Here is a 21,744-nt window from a genome sequence, read left to right on the forward strand (position 1 = left end):
CAGCAATTTGTTTACACAATGTTAATTAGCACCAGTTGATTAGAGTGTTTTTTTCCTAGCTCCGCCTTTATTTGGTTATCCAGTGACATGCCTGTATTTCTATTCATATACTTACAATCAATGGACAATCAAGAAAATTCCTATTTGTATTGTTTTACTTAAATATAATAAAGACATACTTAATTATATATATATATATATATATATATATATATATATATATATATGTCTATGTATTTATATATAAATAAGTGTGTGTTGTATTTTGGAAAATTTACTTGAGCAAGCAAAAATTTTCCATCAATCCCCATATCTCTTCCACCATAAACCTCACCATAGCAACCATCCGTGCTGGCGCACTCTGAGTGATGTGACCTGGTCAGCTTGAACTCGACCCTTCTGACTCCAGAGCTACAGCAGAATCTAAATTACAGAATGATAAAGTGTATAGATTCAGCATTGAGGAAACCCTAAAAAAATTGCTACTGTTAAGGTTATAGCATATAACAAACTGGTAATATAGCAAATAACCACACATTTATATGTGCTAAAAGGTTATAAAACAAAAAGGTGCATGTGTATTATAAAAAATATACAAAATTTATGAATACCTCTTATACACTACCAGTCAAAAGTTTTTGAACAGTAAGATTTGTAATGTTTTTTAGAGAAGTCTTTTCTGCTCACTAAGCCTGTATTTATTTGATCCAAAGTACAGCAAAAACAATACAATTTTGAAATGTTTACTATTTAAAATATCTGTTTTCTGTTTGAATATATTTAAAAATGTAATTTATTTCTGTGATTTCAAAGCTGAATTTTTACCATCATTATGCCGGTCACATGATCCTTCAGAAATCATTCTAATATTCTGCTCAAAAACATTTATTATTTAATTATTATTATTATTATTATTATTATTATTATGCTGAAAACAGCTGAGTAGAATTTTTTCATGTTTCTTTTGACAGCATTTACCTTAAATAGAAATCTTTTTTCTATCCCCCCAACCCCCCCAAAAATATAGTGTATAATGTTATGAAGGGTTTTTTTTTGGATGAATGCTGATCTTTGGATATTTTAATTCATCAAAGGATCCTGGAAAAAAAAAGTACTCAACTGTTTTAAATATTGATAATAATAATTTAAAAAAAATTTCTTGAACAGCAAATCAGCATATTAGAATGATTTCTGAAGGATCATGTGACACTGAAGACTGGAGTAATGATGCTGAAAATGAAGCTTTGATCACAGGAATAATTCACATTTTAAAATATATTCAAATAGAAAAGTTATTTTAAATAGTAAAAATATTTCATAATTGTACTTTTTTGTTTTGCTGTACTTTGGATCAAATAAATGCAGGCTTGATGAGCAGAAGAGACTCCTTCAAAAAACATTAAAAACCTTTGACTGGTAATGTACTTTCTGTGTTAAATAATTTCTCAAATGATATTCATGATTATTACTCCGTTTATTTTGCCTTTTGTCTTAAAACATGACAGGATTTTCTTGAAGAAATGCAAATGCAGAAGCTCTCTGTGTTTTGTGATTTGAGCTTTGACATAGTCAGTTTGAGCTTTTCAAGAGCATATTATGTTTTAAGTTTCTCACAAAAAGCATGTGCATCCAGTTTGGATTTTGTTCTACTTTTAAATGAAAATCGTCCTCTATATTTTCACATAAAGCTAGAAATATTCATGACGCAAACCAGAGAGTTCACACGCAGTGCAGCAAGATTTCCCATAGCCAGGACCCTGCCTACACCTCTGCTCATAACTGCTCGTGTCTTACTCTCCTTTGTCCTGTCTAGCCTTGATGCTGACAAGGTTGACATCAGAGGAGATCCCTGACACAGGGTGAGTTAAGGCTGCCAGCTGGTAGCAATCAAGTCTATTTAGGAGTCAGGGACACATGGACCCCCAGGGCCAAAACCGTAACTAGCCCAACCCTTAGCCCTAACTCCCCCCAAAACCCTCTAGTTACCCAGTTCGACTGTATTGATTCCAGATGTGCTGCCATCAGTGCTGCTCACCGCTGGGTCTTTACCTAAGAGGACCCCGAAATAATGACAAGCTGTGAATGAGGGAAGAAAAAAATGCAGAGTAAACAAACAAACAACAACTTGCTTTAAAAATATGAATTAGATTTTTGATATTAAAAACATTTTGGAGATCTATTTTCACTATTAACTATGACTTTTCTTCAGTAATCTCGTAATGTGATGCTTATTAATTGTTAGTAAGGTAGTTGTTAAGTTTAGGTATCTAAAATGTGGTCATGCAATATAACACATTATTATATGCTTTGTAAGTACTAATAAACAGCCAGTATGCTAGTTATATGCATGCTAATAAACAACTAGGTAACAACGGGAATTGGTCCCAGAACTAAAGTGTTTTTAAGTTAAAATTGGCTCTCAAAAAAACAAAAAACAAAACAAAACAACCCCCCCCCCAAATGGATCATTCATGCATTCACATTTTTGAACAATTTCTGATAAGTTTTTTTCCTTTCAATATGTTTATTTTCACAGTTGTTACTTTTCAAAACAGCTGCTAATAGTTTGTTTTGACAGAAATTAAACACTTTGCACAACTATTATGGAATTTTTATTGATAACATTTGTTAGCTCAGAATTCCGTTTCGGGCCTGTCAAACTCTATCAGCGGGAGATTGATCAAGTCAACTCTGACTTTGTTTAAGTTAAGGCTGGACATGAAAACAACCCCTGAAGCTCATACAGCATTCTGCTGACCTATCTCAACAGCCCTCAGACAGACCAAATGTATCATGACCGGTCAGGAAATGGGCTTTGATATGAGGAATGCCTGAAGCTTGAAACAACCTTCACTACAGGAACGTGTACCATATGGGATGAGATTGATTTAATAAAAAAAAAAATTAAAACTTGTACATTTAGAATTATTTTACTTTTATTATTTTGTACATTTTTGACCATTTAGTTTAATTGCATAACGTAAACTTAACTGGACCAAAGCAAATCAGTTAGCTTTTCACACTGGCAGCAGTGTTGCCAACTAATTTTCAGATAAAGTTGCTAAAGGAAGGTCGATTTGTTGCTAAAAGTTGCTAAATGATGTTGTGACATCACGACGCAAAGTTGTCACAACATCAAATCTCAACAACAACAACAAAAGTAAAATAATATGCGTAATATAATGTCAACATATAAATAACTGTATTTTTAAATACACTGAATTATTGAACACACATTTTTGAATGATTACAATTTAAGTTTTTTTTTCTAATAGTAAACTAATAATACTACAAGTTCTCAATAATTCTGCTTTAAGCAGTGTATTAGTAGTTAGTTAGTTTGCTACACTCTAAGAAAAATCTGTAAAATAGGGCACAATCTACTATATTAATATGAAATAATTTTTTTGTTTTAATTATGCATGGTGGTTATAGGGTTCCAATGGATAATGGATAATGTCCTGGAAAATTACCAGTATATTTTCCATTTTTCTTACAGTGTATTAACTGATCAACAATCGCAGGTACAAGAATACTAACAAAGTGTATCATAAATGAACAATTATTATTATTATTATTAAAATTGAACAATTGCAAAGAGCAGCAAAGTCGCGTGATGTGTGTACTGCTAGGCATCTTTAGTTTCCTCTTTCTGTGTAATTTGAATGGAAAATATGTGCCTTTTTTTGTCTTAGTCACTTATCAAAAGTTGCTAAAAGTTGCCAAATAAATTTTAAAAATTGCTAAATTTATTGCTAGGTGCTATTGGAAGAAAAAGTTGCTAGGGTAGTCTGAAAAGTTGCTAAATTTAGCAACAAAATTGCTAGGTTGGCAACACTGACTGGCAGTGACCCACTGCCCTCTGGTGGTGGCACCACCAGGTAGTTTTTTTGGGGGAGAGTAAAAACTTGTTTTATCAATGTTCTATACTCATACACTATTCTGTAGTCATTTATCAAAGACAAAAGTGTTAATCTGGATGTGAGTGTAAGATTAAAAATAACATACAGGCAAGTCGTACTAATGACGATACAGTTTCCTGACTTCAACATTTCCTGATGTAAACCGTGAGGTGCTGCCAGATCCACTACAAATCAAGCAAACTACACTGATCAAACAAGCCCAAAATACAACTTTGTTCACAAAACATTACTCGTGAATGTGCAATTTTGTTTATTTCTATGCTTCTTAGAAAGGGGACACAAAAACTATACAAGCAACTTGCACACAAAGAAGCTTATATAACGCGGACAAGGCAACACTTCACCTCACTTTATCCAAATGTTCTTGAATTATTCAGAATGAGGTATATATAGCTGGATGTGCCTGTTTTAAGCTCGATTTTTTTTTTTTTTTAAATTTTAGAATTTTTTGTTGGATTCTTAATTCTTTAAAGTGAAACATTGCTTGACTGTCGGGTTTTTGTTTTGGTAAATTAAAGATGCGACATGTCCTCCATTGTATTTTAGAGGTGAAACCAGAAATCATTAAAACGCAAAAGAAATCGAGCTTATTCGAGACAACGGAAACCTCTTTCGAAACTCCTTACTGGAAATCAAGCGTTTCGAGCAGAAATGGCGTTGTTTCCCCGCCTACAAGTGACGTGTTGTCGCGATATATAGAAAGTAACAAGCATGATGCATAAAATGTTGTCTCTCGCCAGCTCTCTAGGTTTTAATGCACAACCAGTGAGAATGTGTAGATATATTTGTCTGCTTTGTGGTCATTGGCGGTGTTACCACAGTTGAATTTCTCCTCTAGTTGATCACAATTTCAGTAGCACTGCCTTGTTCATTAAATATATACAACAATTTGATTTAATCTGATTTACTTTAATTATGTTTAGTTTAGTTTATAGCGTGAATGTATGTTTATTATTTATATTTACAATATATTCTTCGATGATAAATGATTTATTCCTAGGTGTTAAGATCTCCATCTTAACTTCTTTTGAAGTTCTTTTTTTTAGCATTATTGTTTTGCAATGCTAAAACATAAATACACATAACACAGTGATAGAACTTCTGCAAAAAAAAAAAAAAAAAGAATGACATTTTAACGCTGTGCAGACAGTGAATAGATTAAGAATTTGGATTTAATCAAATATGATGCTCACAAAAGTAAGATGTTAGGTAGGAAAATGCTAAAGTAGGAAGATAATAAAATAGCAAGACATTAAAAAGCGAAAATACTCACCAAAGTGTGAAGATACTCCCTTTAGCTATGTATGAAGATACACGTTTAAATATAAAATAAATAAGCACTTTTTGGCACACATAAAACTGGATTTAAAAACGATGACATATCTAATGTTCTGTGTATATGCAACAAAATAAAAAAATATATTTCTAATAACGTCCAGCCGGATAAAGTGTCTTATTCACCTGGTAAGAGCTGCATCAGGATGGCCAATAAGCAGAAGCCTCAGTGTCAGTGTAAAGTGAAAGTAGGTGGATAGAAAGAAAAAAAACAACAAACGCACACGGAAGGCGCAGACTTATATCGCTTTACGTTTGTTAAAGAGCTGGCGTCGAAATCAGGTAAGTTATGCTCTTACAGGATTGTATTATTGTGATATAAACTGCGAAGGGTGAGTTTATCGTGACCTGAATTTGTTTATCGCTTCATGTTGTTGTAAGGAGGAAACATGAGTTTTGTAATAGCCCTCTTTCCTCTACTGTACATGAAAATTCGCAGTCGTGCGAAGCGGGCGACCAGAAACAGAACAAAAAGCCTTTTAAGAGCTGTCTGACGAATAAAAATCTCACTTTATAACACTTTAATCTCAGTATGATTGTGAAGTCGGTTTAGTTAGGCCATTATATAAGCTAGCTACCTTAAACGACACCAAACTGACATGACCGTGTTTTTGCCTGGATACTCCATGACAAAATATGCGAGGGACATTGCCTTAATATGAGTTCACATTTTCAACAAGTTTCCTGTGTTTGACTCTACTGGAAATAGCAAGGGAGGAAGGCCTACTTATATGACTAAAACGTATCGGACTGCCATATTATTGTGCTAAATGTCACGTTTATATGTTTTAGTTTGATAGTGTACAATGCTTAAGTGTTTAGCACACGCGCCTACATGAATTCACGCCCTACTTTCTGTTCCCCATAGGCTGTATGTGGCGTTGGTGTGTTACGCTGTTTTTGTGCACTAGAGAGTGGTCTGTTCTTTGTAAACTCTCTTCACTGCTGTCACATTGCATGTGTCAACCTTGGGTTGTAACACCCCCATGCTGTTATTTTTCATAAATATTATATGAATGCTAATGGATGGCTTTGCTGTGGCCTTTTAAAATGCACTAAAAAGGCTTAGTGAAGTGTTTATTTCTGTGCAAAGTGAGCTGGATGAAGTAATTCAATTTCTGCCTATCTGTCTATCATTGTTTGAGTTTTTGAATTTCATGCTATTTGTTGATGGGTGGTTTTTGCCAGGGATGTGGACATGATCAAGATTACAGTGCAATGATTAATTTAGATTAATGGTTAATGTACAGTAAATTAGGAAACAGTGATTGTATGCAAAACAAAAAATAGTATTCCCTGTTGTAGACTAAAGAAAAAAAGAATACTTTCTCAGTTTTTGTTTGCTTATGTCTTTTGTGTTTTTAGTCACTGTATTTCAGATTAGTATTTAGATGAGCGTAAAACACTAGGAGTTCGGTCATTTCCGTCGTACGAAATGACCAATGTCATCTGTTCAATGAAAAGAGATAAAAGATGTCGATGTGTGGTAAAGTCCAGAAGTGGTCCATGTGTCATTTACCAACTGCTGTCTAAAAAATTTCAGTGTGAGGCCAGCTTGTTGTGAGAATTTGATGTTGAGAGATTGCTTTCTGTTTTCTGTTATTTTACAGAGAATTATCTTTATAAGAAAGAAACTTAGAAAGAAACTAATCAACGCAAACCCTTCTCACCAGACTTCTCCAAAACCAAATTATCAGAGCTTTCTCTTCTGTATTTATTTTAGATGCTTACCAGTTGTCCTTTTTGTATTTCTATATCTTTTAATGTATTTTAGGACATCTAAGCCCAGGATGATACCTTAACAAAACAGGACTATGAAAGAGCAGTAATAAAGACAAATCCACTCTGCACTGACAGACACAGACCAATGATAAGCGTGAAATTACAGTATGTCACAACTTAGACATTACATGACTCAACAAATGCCAATTCACAATGTTTAATTGGTGAAAACAAGCTCTGATAGATTCCAACATACAAGGACCAGGGATACAGACTGATCAGATACAACCCAACAAAGTGTCTGGTGCTGTTTGTGGGTGCGGTGTGAATTGACCTTTAAACATAAAATGTTTACATTTCTTCTCTGCAGATATATAAATTGGAGTATTGATCTATAAAGCCCCCCTGTCACTGATTTTATCCCTTAGTTAGAAAGGCATATTTATTCATGGCTTAAAATGGTTTGAATATAAGTCTGCAAGCTTACCTCATCGAATAACCGAAGCAGTAAACACTACACTGTGGCATTTTGGAATAAATAAGCCATTTATATTTGAGCCAGAAGAAAAAGAGGAAGAGTGAATTATACAGGGTCACCTACAAGCTGATGTATCAGAAAGGTGATACATTTTATGTATTGCTCTCTGTAGTGTTGGACACACGGCACAGTAATTAACATTTCTAGTAATTGATAGTTTCCCTTTGATTTAACTACATTGTTAACAGCTAATAATGCGTTGCTAGAGTTACACAAACCATGTTCCTGTTTTCCATTTGAGACAGCGAATGATATGAATGCCTCATCTTGCAAGTTGACTGATTGGGTGCACGTTTGTGATGGTAGAAACAGATGGGTTGTTTCAAAACACATTTTTTAAGACTAAGATGACTGAGACAGCAATTTTATGGAGAAAATGTTCAGCAGTGGTGTTGGCACATGGTTTGAATCTAAGCAAATTAAAAAACCAGACTGACATTTAAACAACATTAAAAAGTTGATTTTCAACACAGGTTTTATTTTAGAAGATTCAGAGAATATGGCTTTGAATCAGTGCAGCCTAGGTAAAAATAAAGAATGCTTGAATTCACTAAAAATACTGAAATACAAGCAAGTACATTTGTAGTACATTTTTATAGCTCAATAAAACTGTAAAAGTTATACACCATAAATACACTAATTAAAAGTATATTAAATACCACTAATTTTGCATTGAAATAAAGTATGCTACCGCAAAAATATACAGAGGAGATTTTTTAGTTTTTAGTTTAGTTAATTTCTTAAAAGTGTGCTTTGAATGCTTTAAAAATGAGTTCAAGCTTCGTAGATTTTTATATAGTAATCGTAAATTTAAATTAAATTGATTTCATTACAAATATTTATTACTGTGCTAGTTGTAAGTGCATTTTCCCAACTGTGGAACTTAAGTACACTTAATGTAAATGCAGTAATTAGCACTAACATTAAATTGATTTTAAGTGTAGTCAGATGACATGTAGTCAAGTATATCATATAAAGGGAATATTAACATAGTTACAATACATTTTAAATGAATTGTTTAATAAATAATAAATGCATATATATATATATATATATATTGTATATTATTCTTATATTTTAAATACTTAAGTCAATTTTATATTGTATTACAAGTGGTAACTAAATACATTGTTTTTTAGTACAGTATGTTAAAGCAGATTTTAGTTCATATTCATGGTGTCTCAAAATAGCACAGTTGTGAATTAGATGTTCGTAAGATTGTTATAAGAAGTACTGAAGAATAATTTTTTAGTATATTAAGCACAAAATTAGTGTGTAAATATAGAGCACTTTAAGTACATTATCACTAAGTGTACTGAAATAAAGTGTTTTTTAGTTGAAAAAAAAACAGAAAATATTTTGGTAACACTTAATTTAAGCATTTATGTATTATGTATTATAAAATATTCATAATGTATGTTGGAATGCATTATATATTTTCATAAATAATTATAACCAAGCTCAAAATGCATTATAATATTTGAATGTTTGTCATATTTTAATGCATTATACTTTCTAAAAGTGTAGTATTATTTCAGATCAGTGTTATAACTGTGGTTACAGTTGTGAGCTACAGTACATTATGTCATGGCCTAATGGTTAGAGAATTGGTAACCCAAAGGTTGCGGGTTTGAGTCTCGCTACTGGCAGGGATTGTAGGTGGGGGAGTGAATAACCAGCGCTCTCTTCCACCCTCAATACTACGACTGTGGTGAGTCCCTTGAGCAGGGCACCAAACCCCCAAATGCTCTCGAGGTGCCACAGCAAAAAAATGTCTGCCTAACTGCTCTGGGTCCCTGTTGTGTGTGTTTGTTCGCTACTCACTGCTGTGTGTATGCACTTAAATGGGTGAAAAGCAGAGCACAAATTCCAAGCATGGAACTCCATACTTGGCCACACAAGTCTTTCCTTCCTTTCCATTCCATTTGAAGGAGCATTACAAGACACAATTCGTAAATTTAAACTACTTTTGTAATGCATTATATAAAGGCTAGAAAAATGAACTGCGGACTCATTTGTCTATGACCTGCTGTGTTGCAGTGGTAAAAGCAAAGCTATAGGATACATTTATACTGCTATACAACTATTTAGAAGGCATAAACCCTGCTTCCATTAATATGCCATCTTATTTCATCAAGATCCTCTTATATTAGTTTATTTGGGTTGTTTTACACTGTAGAAAGTGAGAACCTGATTGTGGCCTGATTTAACCCAGTTTGTATAAATTAATGCATTTAGGTTGATTTAGTGATGTGATATAATGTTTTACTATTGAATTAAACTAGTTAATTTAGATGTTACTATTTTTTTCCAGTGTGCATGCTACTTAAACACCTTTTTTTTTTTTTTTTTTTTTAACCAGACCTGTTTTTCCTGCACAGCTTCTGGTGTTCACACAATAGCTGTCTAACACACCTGATCAAAACGATGGTCAAGTTTAACGGACTCTTGTCACTTATCTGATACATGTTGTGACTGCCTATTTTTAAGCATGGTCCTGAATTTCCATGGTTCATCTGTTTGACCTGTAACCTAGTGCAACATGACGTATTTCCCTTGAAAGGTTTATCTTCAGATGGTATGTCTGCACATAGGTGTGGTCTTTTTTTTCACCTCCACTGCACCAGTCCTTTTGTCAAACATTAGTACAGGTACATTTTTAAGTCTGTATGTAAGCACTGAGCAGACAAGCCAGAAATAAAATGAGGAACTGAGAAATTATTATTTTGAACAGAGGGATTCCCAAATACAGCATGAGTCATAAGCTTGCTTTTTTGAATTAAAAATGTGCACCTTGTGTTACATTTATTTGTGTTTACACTTATTTATAAATAACTCTTAAAAGTTAAAAGGTTAAAAAAAGTTTCACGCTAACTAGTTATCTAGCAGTAATTTAAATAAGCTTTATTATATTTTCATTGAATGTGTAGATTGAAACTAGTGAGTAATCTAGGGACTATTATGTTGCAGTTTACTACAGAAACCCCTGCCCACTTCTCCTACATTGTGCTGGCTAAACTATTTTAAAGCTGGCTAATGAACCGTATGACATGTATCAGAGTCTCTGTTGAGTGTAGGTGTTTTTTTTATTATTTTTTTTATCTTAACTAGAATGGCATGTGATTAGACCTTGTTGTCCTGGTTCAAGTGCAGTTCCTATTGAGAAACATCCTGTCTTTGCTTTTTTTGTTTTGTAGTATTTCTATTTATAAAATGTATTTCTTTATTTAGCTGGTAAACTGATTTAAAAAAAGCTTTAACAAAGTACAATAAAGTTTACAAAAGAAGATATTTAAAAAATCTGTTCTTGTACATATAATGGACGTCCAAAAATGTTTTTCAAATATCATTTCATTTGAAATTTTTTATTTATGTGTGAATTGTCTCTTTCCAGTTAAAATATTTTAGTTTATTTAAGTTCTGCTGAAGAGCCATATGTTTTTTTTACTTACTAATACCATGTGTGTATATCTTAAGGCTGTTTTTCTTAAACAAAAGGCTTATACTATGCTAAGTTTTAAAGCAAATCAACATTTCTCTCACAAAGAAGTGAGAAGTGACACAACAGTTATGGAAGACATGATCCAGCTTGCTTTCATGCCTTAGCGTACAGTTCAGTTTCAGTGCCTAATCCTATCACATCATGTGTGCCCATGCCCGAGAAAGATCTAGAAACTACCATTAGTGAATCATAACAGATCTCATTTGTGTTGTTGGTGTTTGTATGTACATTTTGTGCTAAAATGACAATGCATGTAAGTAAACTTGTTATATTAGTGATGGTTGGCTTGTTGGGCTGTTGTTTTGTCAAGCGTGTTGTGGTAGACAGTGCCTTCTGTTCCCTTATGTTGGTGAGAGATAAGGCAGTCTTTTCTCCCTTGTCACACAGAGCATTAATAACAACGCATTGGCCTGTGCTCTTTGCGCCAAATCAATAAAAAAAAATAGCCTCTATGAAGTCTGAAATACGGCATGGTATAAAAGGCTGGGCTTTTCTTCACTTATTTTATCTAGCCATCAGATGCTATTCAATGAGCTTCCAAAAATTAATTTTGCACAGAAGAATTCAGAGTTTCAATTCAGATTGTTCAGTCCATTCTTAGAATAGAGAACATGTTAGAAAGTCAATGTTTAGTTGTTTTAAATACAAAGATGGTATTATCGTAAATAGTTTTTTAGTCTGTATGATAGGTAAAGCTAGCAACAGCAATAGTCGATGAATAGTCCCTCTGTGAAGGCACTAAATCATGGGTAAAGCATTAGTGTGGATTTTTGTGTATGTGTGTGTGTGTCATAACATAAATAATAGCTCTATTCCCTCTGGCCTGTGCGATTTCAGGATGAAATGGATATGTCACCCAAAAATAGAGATTTTGTCATTATTTTCTCACCCTCATGAGTGATGAAACGTAAACACAAAATATTTTATTGAAGAATCCTAATTTAATTATTTCTATGTAGTGAGAGTTTATAGAGTATAGAGTATATAGTTGTCTATACGAAGCCTTCTGAAGCCAGACATGTAAAATTATTCATTCACAAATTGAGCTAAAGCGATTCATTGTTCACATGACGTGGAATATAAAGGTGGTTTTTGATGTCTTCTTTTTTGGTTTTTTGATGCTTTACTGATATGGTTAATATGTACTGCTATTGTTTAGAACAACAGGTGATTTAGTAATCTGTTTCAGTGAACAATTCATGAAGAGTTGCACTTCCAAAGAAATGAAAATGCAGTCTGTCCAGTGCATGTCGTGATTTTTTTTTTTTTTTGTTTTTTTTTTTTTGGGTTGCAGTGCTTGCACACTATGGCGCTGTGGGCGCAAATGACCCCGCAGTTACAGTACCTGCCAACTCAGACGCTGAATGAACTCTACCCGGACACATTCCCTCTGGACGTCAGGCACTATCTGGCCACCTGGATAGAGGAACAGAGATGGTATGACGTCACTGTCACAAATTAAATGCATGCTTTTTATGTTGTATTAAGGTTAACACAGTATTTCTACCTAATGTTGCACTGAACTGACACCTAGAGTAGTAGCGTGAATACAAAATCTTAAATGGCAGTGTAAACAAAGACTTTATTCAAAGGTAGACATGATTCATTTATTCCATAAAGAAAGTGTCTACAAATCAGAGAAGTGAGTAGTATTAGCCATGTTCGTAAATACTTCCATACTTGCTGAAGGTAATGACTAAAAAGTAGTTTGACCAATAGCATGCAGGCATTGTACATAATCAATGTGTGTGAGAAGGTGGGATCTACAGAGAACGGTCAAAGCAATGCAAATACGGATACATAAAATGTATACTATAGAGGGCACAGCAATAAGAAAACAAAACCAAAATCAGAACATTTTAGGCAGATTATAAATCCCATCCAGGACATGTCTGGGAAAAAGAGGATGTAGGAATCCCACTCCCCTGCTGAAAAAAACAGCATATTAGGGCTGCACAATTAATCAAATTTCTAATCGTGATGACAATTACAGATGCCACAATTATGTAATCGTTCAAAGTCACAATTACATAAAAAAATAAAATAAAAAATCTGCTTACATTATTCTGCTTTCTTAAGATGTGTGGGTGCATGTGTGTTTGAGAGAGAGTGATTCTTAAGTTTTTTTTTCTCATTGTTTTATTTTTTTAATTTTTACTTTTTTATATTTAAAGAAGAAACTATATACAAATGTGGCATGCAGTTGCTTCAAACAATGGTATAAAGCTATTCAAAACATCATTCAATGTAAATTGTGATAATCGTAATTAATAATCGCAATTACAATTTCAAGGGAATAATCGACAATTATGATTTTTGTTATAATCGTACAGCCTTAGAGCATATGCTGATTAGGTTTTGAAGCATGGCTGCTGGTTTAAGCTGGTCCTTAGCTGGTCATGAGCTGGTTTAAGATGGTCATGTGTTGGTCCTGAGCAGGAGCTAGTTGCTAAGGACCAGCTCATGACCAGCTAATGACCAGTTTAACCCTCAAGCATCCTTGATATAGCAGCCCTTAAAGTGCCCCTATTATGGATTATGACAGGTTCATATTTTGGTTTTGGGAGTCCCCAACAACAGGTTGACATGCATGCAAGGTCTAAAAACATGCTTTTATTTTTACCTTATTTGCTCAACGACTCCCAAATGATTTGCTCAATTAATCATTTGTCCATACCCCTCCCTTGCTTGGTAATCTGCGGTGATTGGTCTGATGACCCAGTCTGTTGTGATTGGTCTACTGCGTGCAGCGCATTTCAGAAACGAAACGCCCATCACCATTCTAACCCACAGCTCTGTGGTAAACACCCAAACAGCCATTGTATATGCGACGAGTCATTGCTGTTAGCCGGTTAGCCAGAGACCTTCAAGCTGCGCGGAGCGAACACAACACACACAACTAAATACGGATTTTGCATGCTACAGAGTACATGAGAGTTTTTAAAGTAAAAATTTTAAAGGACGACTCCACTTTCAGAATAAAAATTTCCTGAGTATGTTACTCACCCCCATATTCATGTCTCTCTTTCTAAAGAATTTGGGTTTTTTGAGGAAAACATTTAAGGATTTTTCTGGACTTAAGTGGTGCTCAACGGGTTGAGGAATCTAGCGAAACGATATGTCATTTTAAAAAAAAAAAATATTTATACACTTTTTAACCACAAATGCTCATCTTGTCTAGCTCTGCGATGCGCATGTGTACTCTGTGCTCTCCTGTTCAAGACAGTTAGGGTATGTCGAAAAACTCTCGTCTCATTTTCTCAGTTTTCGTTTTCATGATTCGGAATCAACTCTTTCTTTTAAAAGACATTAACTTTATACACAGAGCACTTTCAGATTTAAAACTTTGTGGGATGTTTTTTATTCACTTAGAGCTGTGTTACATACTGCATGAAAGGTAATTTTTAAAAATCCATAATAGGGGCACTTTAATTTGACAAATTTGGGACAAAAGTCTCAGGTCTGATCCCATTTTTTATTTATTTATTTTTTTAAATAAATGTCATATCACTGTCTTCAATAAAATAAAAACTATTCATTTATGCATTTTTTGTGATTTTTTTATTTTTATTTATTTACCTCTAAAAGTATTATATTTTTATGTAAAATATGCTTATTTTTATGTTATATTTAATATTTCTTCACCCGGTTTCACAGACAAGGCTTAACCCTTGTCCTAGGCTAAAAGTCTGAGCTGTTTCCACTGAAAGAAACTTGCACTGACTGATCTTAAAATATATCAGTGCCTTTGTTTTGTCTCAAGATGCACACCAGTAATGGTTTTTTTTTGAGCACATTTATAAAAATTACTTAAATGTCCTAATTGAACTATGGCTTAAAAATGCTCTGAATTTGAGTATTTTTGTCAATGACAAATTAAGGAAATTTTTTCCATCCGCTTAACTTTGTTGAATGGATGTTCAGGTGGCAAACCTATAAAAAGTAGCCAAGTCTTCTACTGCTTAGAAAAAAAAAGATTTTGCCCAAATTTGTCCTGGAGGATGCTTGAGGGTTAAACCAGCTCAAACCAGAAGCCATGCTTCAAAACATACCTAATCTTAATCTCATGTGACTGTACATGATTTTAAACCTTTCAAAAGATTTAATTTCTGTAGGCGTAAAGTTTTTTCTTTAAGCTTAAGAGTGACTATAGTCTGATGCATGCTATTTAGTTTCACTGCTTAGGAATTTCCTTTATGTGGCAGGGAGTGGAGTTATTTTTATAATGAGAATTGGAATGACGGTTCGAGAACAGCACATGCCAGTTTCTCTGCACAACAGAATTGTAAAAATGACATGTCTGTGTAATTATTTAGGGAGAACTTTGATGTAGACAACATGGAACAGGAGCCTCAGGCCCGAAGGCTGTTGGATCAGATGGTGCTTTTGCTGCAGGACGTGGCGCAACACAACCCTAACGTGGTGGAGAGGGTCAAACTACAACATATCAGCCGGAACTTGGTGTGCACAACAAATATTCCTAACCCTCATGATTATTGTTTTTTAAAATTAATATTCATATGTTATATAACCTCGTCTTGAGTTACATTTCTTTTGCATTGTGAATACTTTTACTTTTAGATTTCTGTATTTCTTATTCTTGGCAGTTTGCCATGTTGACTTATGTGGTGACAAGGCACTGTTTGTATTTCTGACTATTTACTATGTAACCTCATGTAACTGCTTTTCAGAGTGTGTTCCAGGCACAGCCCATGCAACTTGTGAGGACAGTTCGAGATATTCTTAGGAAAGAAAGACACTTATTATCACAGGCGGTAAGCACAAATCCCTTTTTTCTGCAGTATTATGAATTTGTTGGTAAATTGCAACAGCAATCTTAACTTTACAAGTTATGCATCATGTAAATATCCTGTATGTCATTGTTCTTGGTGTTTGTATGCTTGTCTGTAGGGTATGCACCCTAACTTTCCAGCCTTCCAGCAAATTCCTCAGGGTCCTCCAGCTACCAATGGCACCCCACAACCTGCAAAAGAGGATGGTAAGACAGATGTGGACAATCTGGTGCTCAAAGTTGTGGAAATTCAGAACTGTCGCCAAACACTTCATCAGCTTCAAGAGGAGTTGAACTGGGAAAAACCAGACATGGATTCGATTCAGGGTAAACAATCTAAATGTTTTTTTAAATATCAATCAGACTAGTGGTTTACATTGGACTGAATTAACTGATGTTCATTATGGAGTTGAAAACATTGTAGACATTTGTCAAAACATTTTCAAATCCACACAGTTAAAAAAGCTTTTGTTTAAATGAAACCTTCTAATCAATAATCAAAAAATCAGATCAAAAATGAGTATTTGACTCCTTAAAGTGGTTTACAATTTTGGGGAATTTTGTTTTTACCTTTGTAATGGCATTTTTCTAACTTTATTAAAAGTATGTCATCTTTTGTCAAATTCTTAAAAAATTATAATTCATGAGCTTTTTAAAATTTATTATTAAAACAACAGAATATGAACAAGTAGAATAAGAATAAGTTACCAATCAAATGAAATCAGTATTAACAAAATTAATTTAATTAAATTACAGTGGCACAGAAGAACACAAAAGTGACTTGTAGGTGTATTTTCATGTTTAATGAGGTTCAAAGGTGGCATGAGTGTAATCAAATTCATAAATTCATGTTGAGATTAATATTTTACATATCAAATTTTGAATATAGAAATATTAAATGATTTAAATAACTAAAAAGATACTTTAAAAATGAAACTAAAACTGCTAGTAGGAGGCAACAAGTCACTGATTTAATTACTGAATCATTCATTCATTTGATTTGTTCGAACGGCTGATTCAGTCAGGAATAAAGCAAGTGACTGTCTTTATGAATAGGAAATTGAATCATTGACTCACTAGATTTGTTTAAAAACGCACGTTCATTCATAAACGAAACACCGCTGTGTTTGAATGGAGATGCGCAGCAGTTGGTAAAAGTATTACAATACCAGAAAGGAAGAACCAAGCTTTTTGACTGGACAAACATTTCTTGGTCCTACGCCTTCCACAAAATATATAAACACATATAAATACATTTAGACCGCCTAACTTTATGATTATTATCGGGATGTGAAGAGACTTTCAGCCAGCATAACAAAAAATGTTTCTGAAGACAATCACCTATTGCACCTTTAAATCAAAATCTCATTTACAAACTCCCTTAAAAATCATTAAAATCTGTTACTCATCTTAGTTCATCTTAGCTTCTAAATTCCATCATGAGGGCTCCAACAAGTCTAGCCTTGATTTAAAGTGTGAAATCACAAAGTTCTATTATAATCAACAAAGCTCTCTACGCTGCACAATGAATGTCTTATTTACACTCACTCTGCAGTTTATGAAGGGATTTGTGAGATATGTCTGTGATACATTACTCAACGTTGCAAAAACACGTAGAAACCTTTGAAGCTCCCCTCAGCACAAACACAAATATGCTGATCAGGTCAGTCGCACTGGTGCTTCTAAATATTTTTTCATAGTCGTACGCAGTAGTTTTCAGTCCCAAATGCCACTGAAATGGTCACACTGTAGAGCTCTGCATATTATTCTCAAGCACCTTTGAAAAAATCCCTTAATGCTCTCACTTGCACTCACACTAGAGAAGGATTCGGGGGCAGAATGTAAACTATGTGCAAAAAAACAGCTCTTTACATGCACATGCAAATGCACATCTACATGCAGGCCCATCATGGGGGATGGAAGGAGCTGTGCAAACTTGAAGTCCGATGTTGTGCTCATCAAGTTTTGACAAATATATCCGCCTATACTTACAGTGACTTCTGAAATTCTTTGTTCTTTTTAATTTCAGTTTTTGCTGACGCATGTCTACAAAACTGGTTAGTCTCTCATGCCACCAGCATTGTTTTCCCTACTCCTTTCTTATGGAGAAATGGAGAGAGCACACAGACACAGATCACACATATTTAGCATAGGAATGATACAGCGTTGGCCAAAATTATTAGAACACTAGTATTTTCACCAGCTAAAAAATGGTCTTAAGTCTGCTATTATTATTTTTTGCTGTAGTGTGTCAGTAGGAAATATCAGATTACATTTTAGATTACAAGTCAGATTACATTACAGATTACAAGTCTCCAGGATGCTTCAAGAAACCTACCTGCAAAGCTGCAGCACTGTTAAAAATTGTAGGCACTTGTGTAAAAATGATGTAAAATGAGGATGCTGTCATAAATAGATTTTCTTTATCAATTACCTTCTATTAACTAAATGAAATCAACATTTGGTTCGACCACTCTTTGCATTTACAGCAGCTTTTGCCCTTGGTGCACTTGTGCAAAATTTTTCAAGTAGCTTTGCAGGTAGGTCTCTTGAAGCATCTTGGAGACGTTGCCACAGTTCTTCTGGATTTACTCTGTTTCAGTTTGTTCTGTGTCTTCATGTCATTCCAGGAAGACTGGATGATGATGAGATTAGATCAGTGTGGAGCACTGGCTGCTGTCAGACTCCTTCTACAAACAAAAATCTCAATCTTACTACAATTAATGGCAAAATAAATGTTTGGAAATGTAAACAGATATTTCCTACTGACACAGTACAGCAAACGATAGAAATAACTGACTTAAAACAGTTTTTACCTGGTGAATATATTAGTTTTAATAATTTTGGCCACCACTGTATATGTATATATATATATATATATATATATATATATATATATATATATATAAACTGCAATATTTGCATGCCAGGCATAAGGCCCTGTGTGGTTGCACACTTGGCACAGCCCATGCAACATGCCAAAGGGAGAAATGCAGTAAGACAAGCCCTAGAGCAGAAGATGTGTAAATAGTTGTTTCCATTATGAGGGCTCCAACAAGTCTAGCCTTGATTTAAAGTGTGAACAAATAGTTGATGTTACAGTACATCAATGCAAAATATATTATAAAGCATAAGCTCAAAAGTTAAAGGTAGTTTAAATAAGTGGTCAGTTTAACTTTTCTGTTTGTGTAGTAGTCTTTGTATGAAATGCATTGAATGTGCATATATGTAAAATTCTCTGCACTGGAAAAACTGCAGTTCTTTGGAATTGGAAGTCTGTGATAGCCTAAAGTATTTGCAAATATTTACAGTCCAGTATACAGCTCTTGCAACTTGTAAAAGTGACATAATTTGCTCCTCTAGAAGAATTTTTAGATTAACCTTTTAGATTAATTGTTTTTTTTTTTATTTTTTTTATTAATTAGTTACTTTAATATTTATTAATAATAATTCACAATTAGCCTATGTTTGTCCATGCTTATTAAATGATCAAGATTGTGACATGCCAAAACTGAAAGTCTGTAGTACGAAAACACTATTATATGTAATAGAGGTGGGCGATATGATCAAAATCTTTTATCACGATATGAGTCATTTTATTTCACAGGAACAATATATATATATATATATATTACAATATAGCTATTTTTGCTTTAAATAAGGTCTATGATAGCATTTTTGGTTTCATGATTCTTGTCACCATTGTCAGTATCACAAAATATAATACTAGCCTAAAAGGAAAACAAAAATAAACTCAAGCTCACTGAAAACAAGTAAACAGTGGAATACATAAATAAGCAATGCTACATACATTGTGTAAATGTATAAAAATGCATAAAAACACTGGATGTTCTTCACTGTGTACATCAAATATATATTTCTTCTTATTAAAGTTACAAAAGTGATTTAGTGATGAGAAGTGAGAGATTACTCTCTTTTTGTTGTTTGATTACAGGGCTTTATGCTTGCTTTTCTTTTTAGGAGCACTTAAAAAATGATCAATAATCAAAAAATCTCTAATCTTCCCATTACAAGTGATTTACAGGGGAATTTTGTTTTTACCTTTGTAATGGCATTTTTCCAACTTTATTAAAAGTATGTCATCTTTTATGTCAAAATTTAAAAAAAATGTATAAGCTTTTTTAAAATGTATAATTTAAAATAACAGAATAAGTAGAATAAGAGTAATTTACCATTTAAATGAAGTCAGTATTAACAAAATTAAACAAAAACTACAGAGGTAGCACAGAAAAACACAATTATTGTGTATTTTCATGTTTAAAGAGGCTCAGAGGTGGCATCAGTGCAATCAAATTCGTAAATTCAAGTAGAGATTAATGTTTTAAATATAAAATTTTGAAAGCAGAAATATTAAATGATTTAAATAACTGAAAAGATTACTTGAAATAACTGTAAAAATGAAACTAAAACTATCAGTAGGTGACAGCAAGTCACTGATTTAATTACTGAATCATTCATTCATTTGATTCGATTGAACGGCTGATTCATTCAAGAATAAAGCAAGTGACTCCTTATTATTGGGAAATTGAATCATTGACTCATTAGATTATGTTACGAACCCCGTTTTTAGAATGCTCGTTGGAAAGGGGATTCGATAACATAAAAAGGACACGCGAGACCGGAAATCAATTCAACCATTTATTAATGGTCGGAACAGCTCACGCATCACTTTCAACCACAGACAACAAACATAATAGAGAATTACATCGGGGAAAGAAGATAAATTCAAACAAATATACACACACATCAACAACACATGAAAAGAAACCTCAAAACGAACACAGCTTGTCGGAGACTGGATTGGCAACAAGACTCGCACGAAGCTTGCTGAAGGCAGCTTCACAACAAGTGCAAGTCATGCTCAGAACAGAGCTTAAGGGTGACTGTGCTGGAACCCAAGAGAGAGCTATGCACACAACCTCGACTTCCGCCTTCTTTTCAGCCCAGAACGTCCCAACTAAACAAGCCACAGGTGTGTAAGGGCGGAGCTCCACCTCGCGGGAAGAGAATAACCCAAATTAATACAAAGAAAAAGTACACGAAGCCCACAAATAACAACAAAACTTTGACCGTAACAATTAGTTTAAAAACGCATGTTTATTCATAAACGAAACAATGCTGTGTTTAAATGGAGATGCGCAGCTGCTCAGTTGTGACTTGTTTCAAACTATTTTTGATGACGAAATAGAGCAACAGTGGCAATAGTGTTATAGTCAGACAATGTAAGGCACTTAATATTAACTTCTTGTTTATTTAACTGTTGTATTAAATCAATATCTCATTTACAAACTCCCTTAAAAATCATCAAAAGCTCTCACTCATCTTAGTTCATTAGTTCCATTATAATCAATGAAGCTCTCTACACTGCACAATGAATCTCTTATTTATACTCTCCCTACACTTTGTTTATGAAAGGATTCACAAGAAATATCTGTGATACATTACTCAACATTGCAAAAACATGTAGAAACCTTTTAAGCTCCTCTAAATGCAAACACATATATGCTTATGTGAAATATTTTTTCACAGTTGCATGCACTTCAGGCATGCGTGTGTCTCTTAGACAGTGCGTGAATATAGAGAAATGAGTTATTTTTCCGATGTTTATTGCATTTCAACAGCTTGAAATCACTTGTTTTTATATTAGTTTTTATATTTTATATTAAATCACTTGTCTTTATAAAATCACTTGTTTTGTACTTGTGATTTCAAGTATAAAAACAAGTAATAAAAAAAATATTTTTTTTCCATTAGACAATGGATGAAAGAAAGAGAATTCTGCTATCAGTACAACATGCTAGTGCTTCAGATTTTGTGTAATAATTAAAATGCTGTTGAAATAGTTGCATATAGTTTCTGCAAACAGTAAAATGGGAAGTGGCGTTTTGATTGAATAGTCAGAAGGCATTTT

General features: G+C 33.7%; 1 protein-coding gene and 1 long non-coding RNA gene across 2 annotated transcripts in view; one reads left to right on the forward strand and one right to left on the reverse strand.

Annotated features, from left to right (window-relative positions):
• Positions 1-242: 242 nt before the first annotated feature.
• LOC127154449 (uncharacterized) lies at positions 243-5,308 on the reverse strand. The gene is made up of 3 exons (XR_007825482.1): positions 5,197-5,308; positions 1,987-2,076; positions 243-423 (listed from the first exon to the last, which is right to left on the reverse strand). It is a non-coding gene; the product is annotated as an uncharacterized LOC127154449 (long non-coding RNA).
• Positions 5,309-5,386: 78 nt separating this feature from the next.
• stat6 (signal transducer and activator of transcription 6, interleukin-4 induced) overlaps positions 5,387-21,744 on the forward strand; it is a 38,517-nt gene continuing 22,159 nt past the window's right edge. Inside the window, 5 exon segments of the mRNA XM_051095966.1 lie at positions 5,387-5,540; positions 12,315-12,457; positions 15,337-15,481; positions 15,712-15,795; positions 15,932-16,139. Of these exon segments, the coding sequence (XP_050951923.1) occupies positions 12,327-12,457; positions 15,337-15,481; positions 15,712-15,795; positions 15,932-16,139 (568 nt within the window). The 5' untranslated portion in view covers positions 5,387-5,540; positions 12,315-12,326.

Source organism: Labeo rohita, chromosome 23 (assembly GCF_022985175.1).
Source record: "Labeo rohita strain BAU-BD-2019 chromosome 23, IGBB_LRoh.1.0, whole genome shotgun sequence".
Classification (NCBI taxonomy): Eukaryota; Metazoa; Chordata; class Actinopteri; order Cypriniformes; family Cyprinidae; genus Labeo; species Labeo rohita.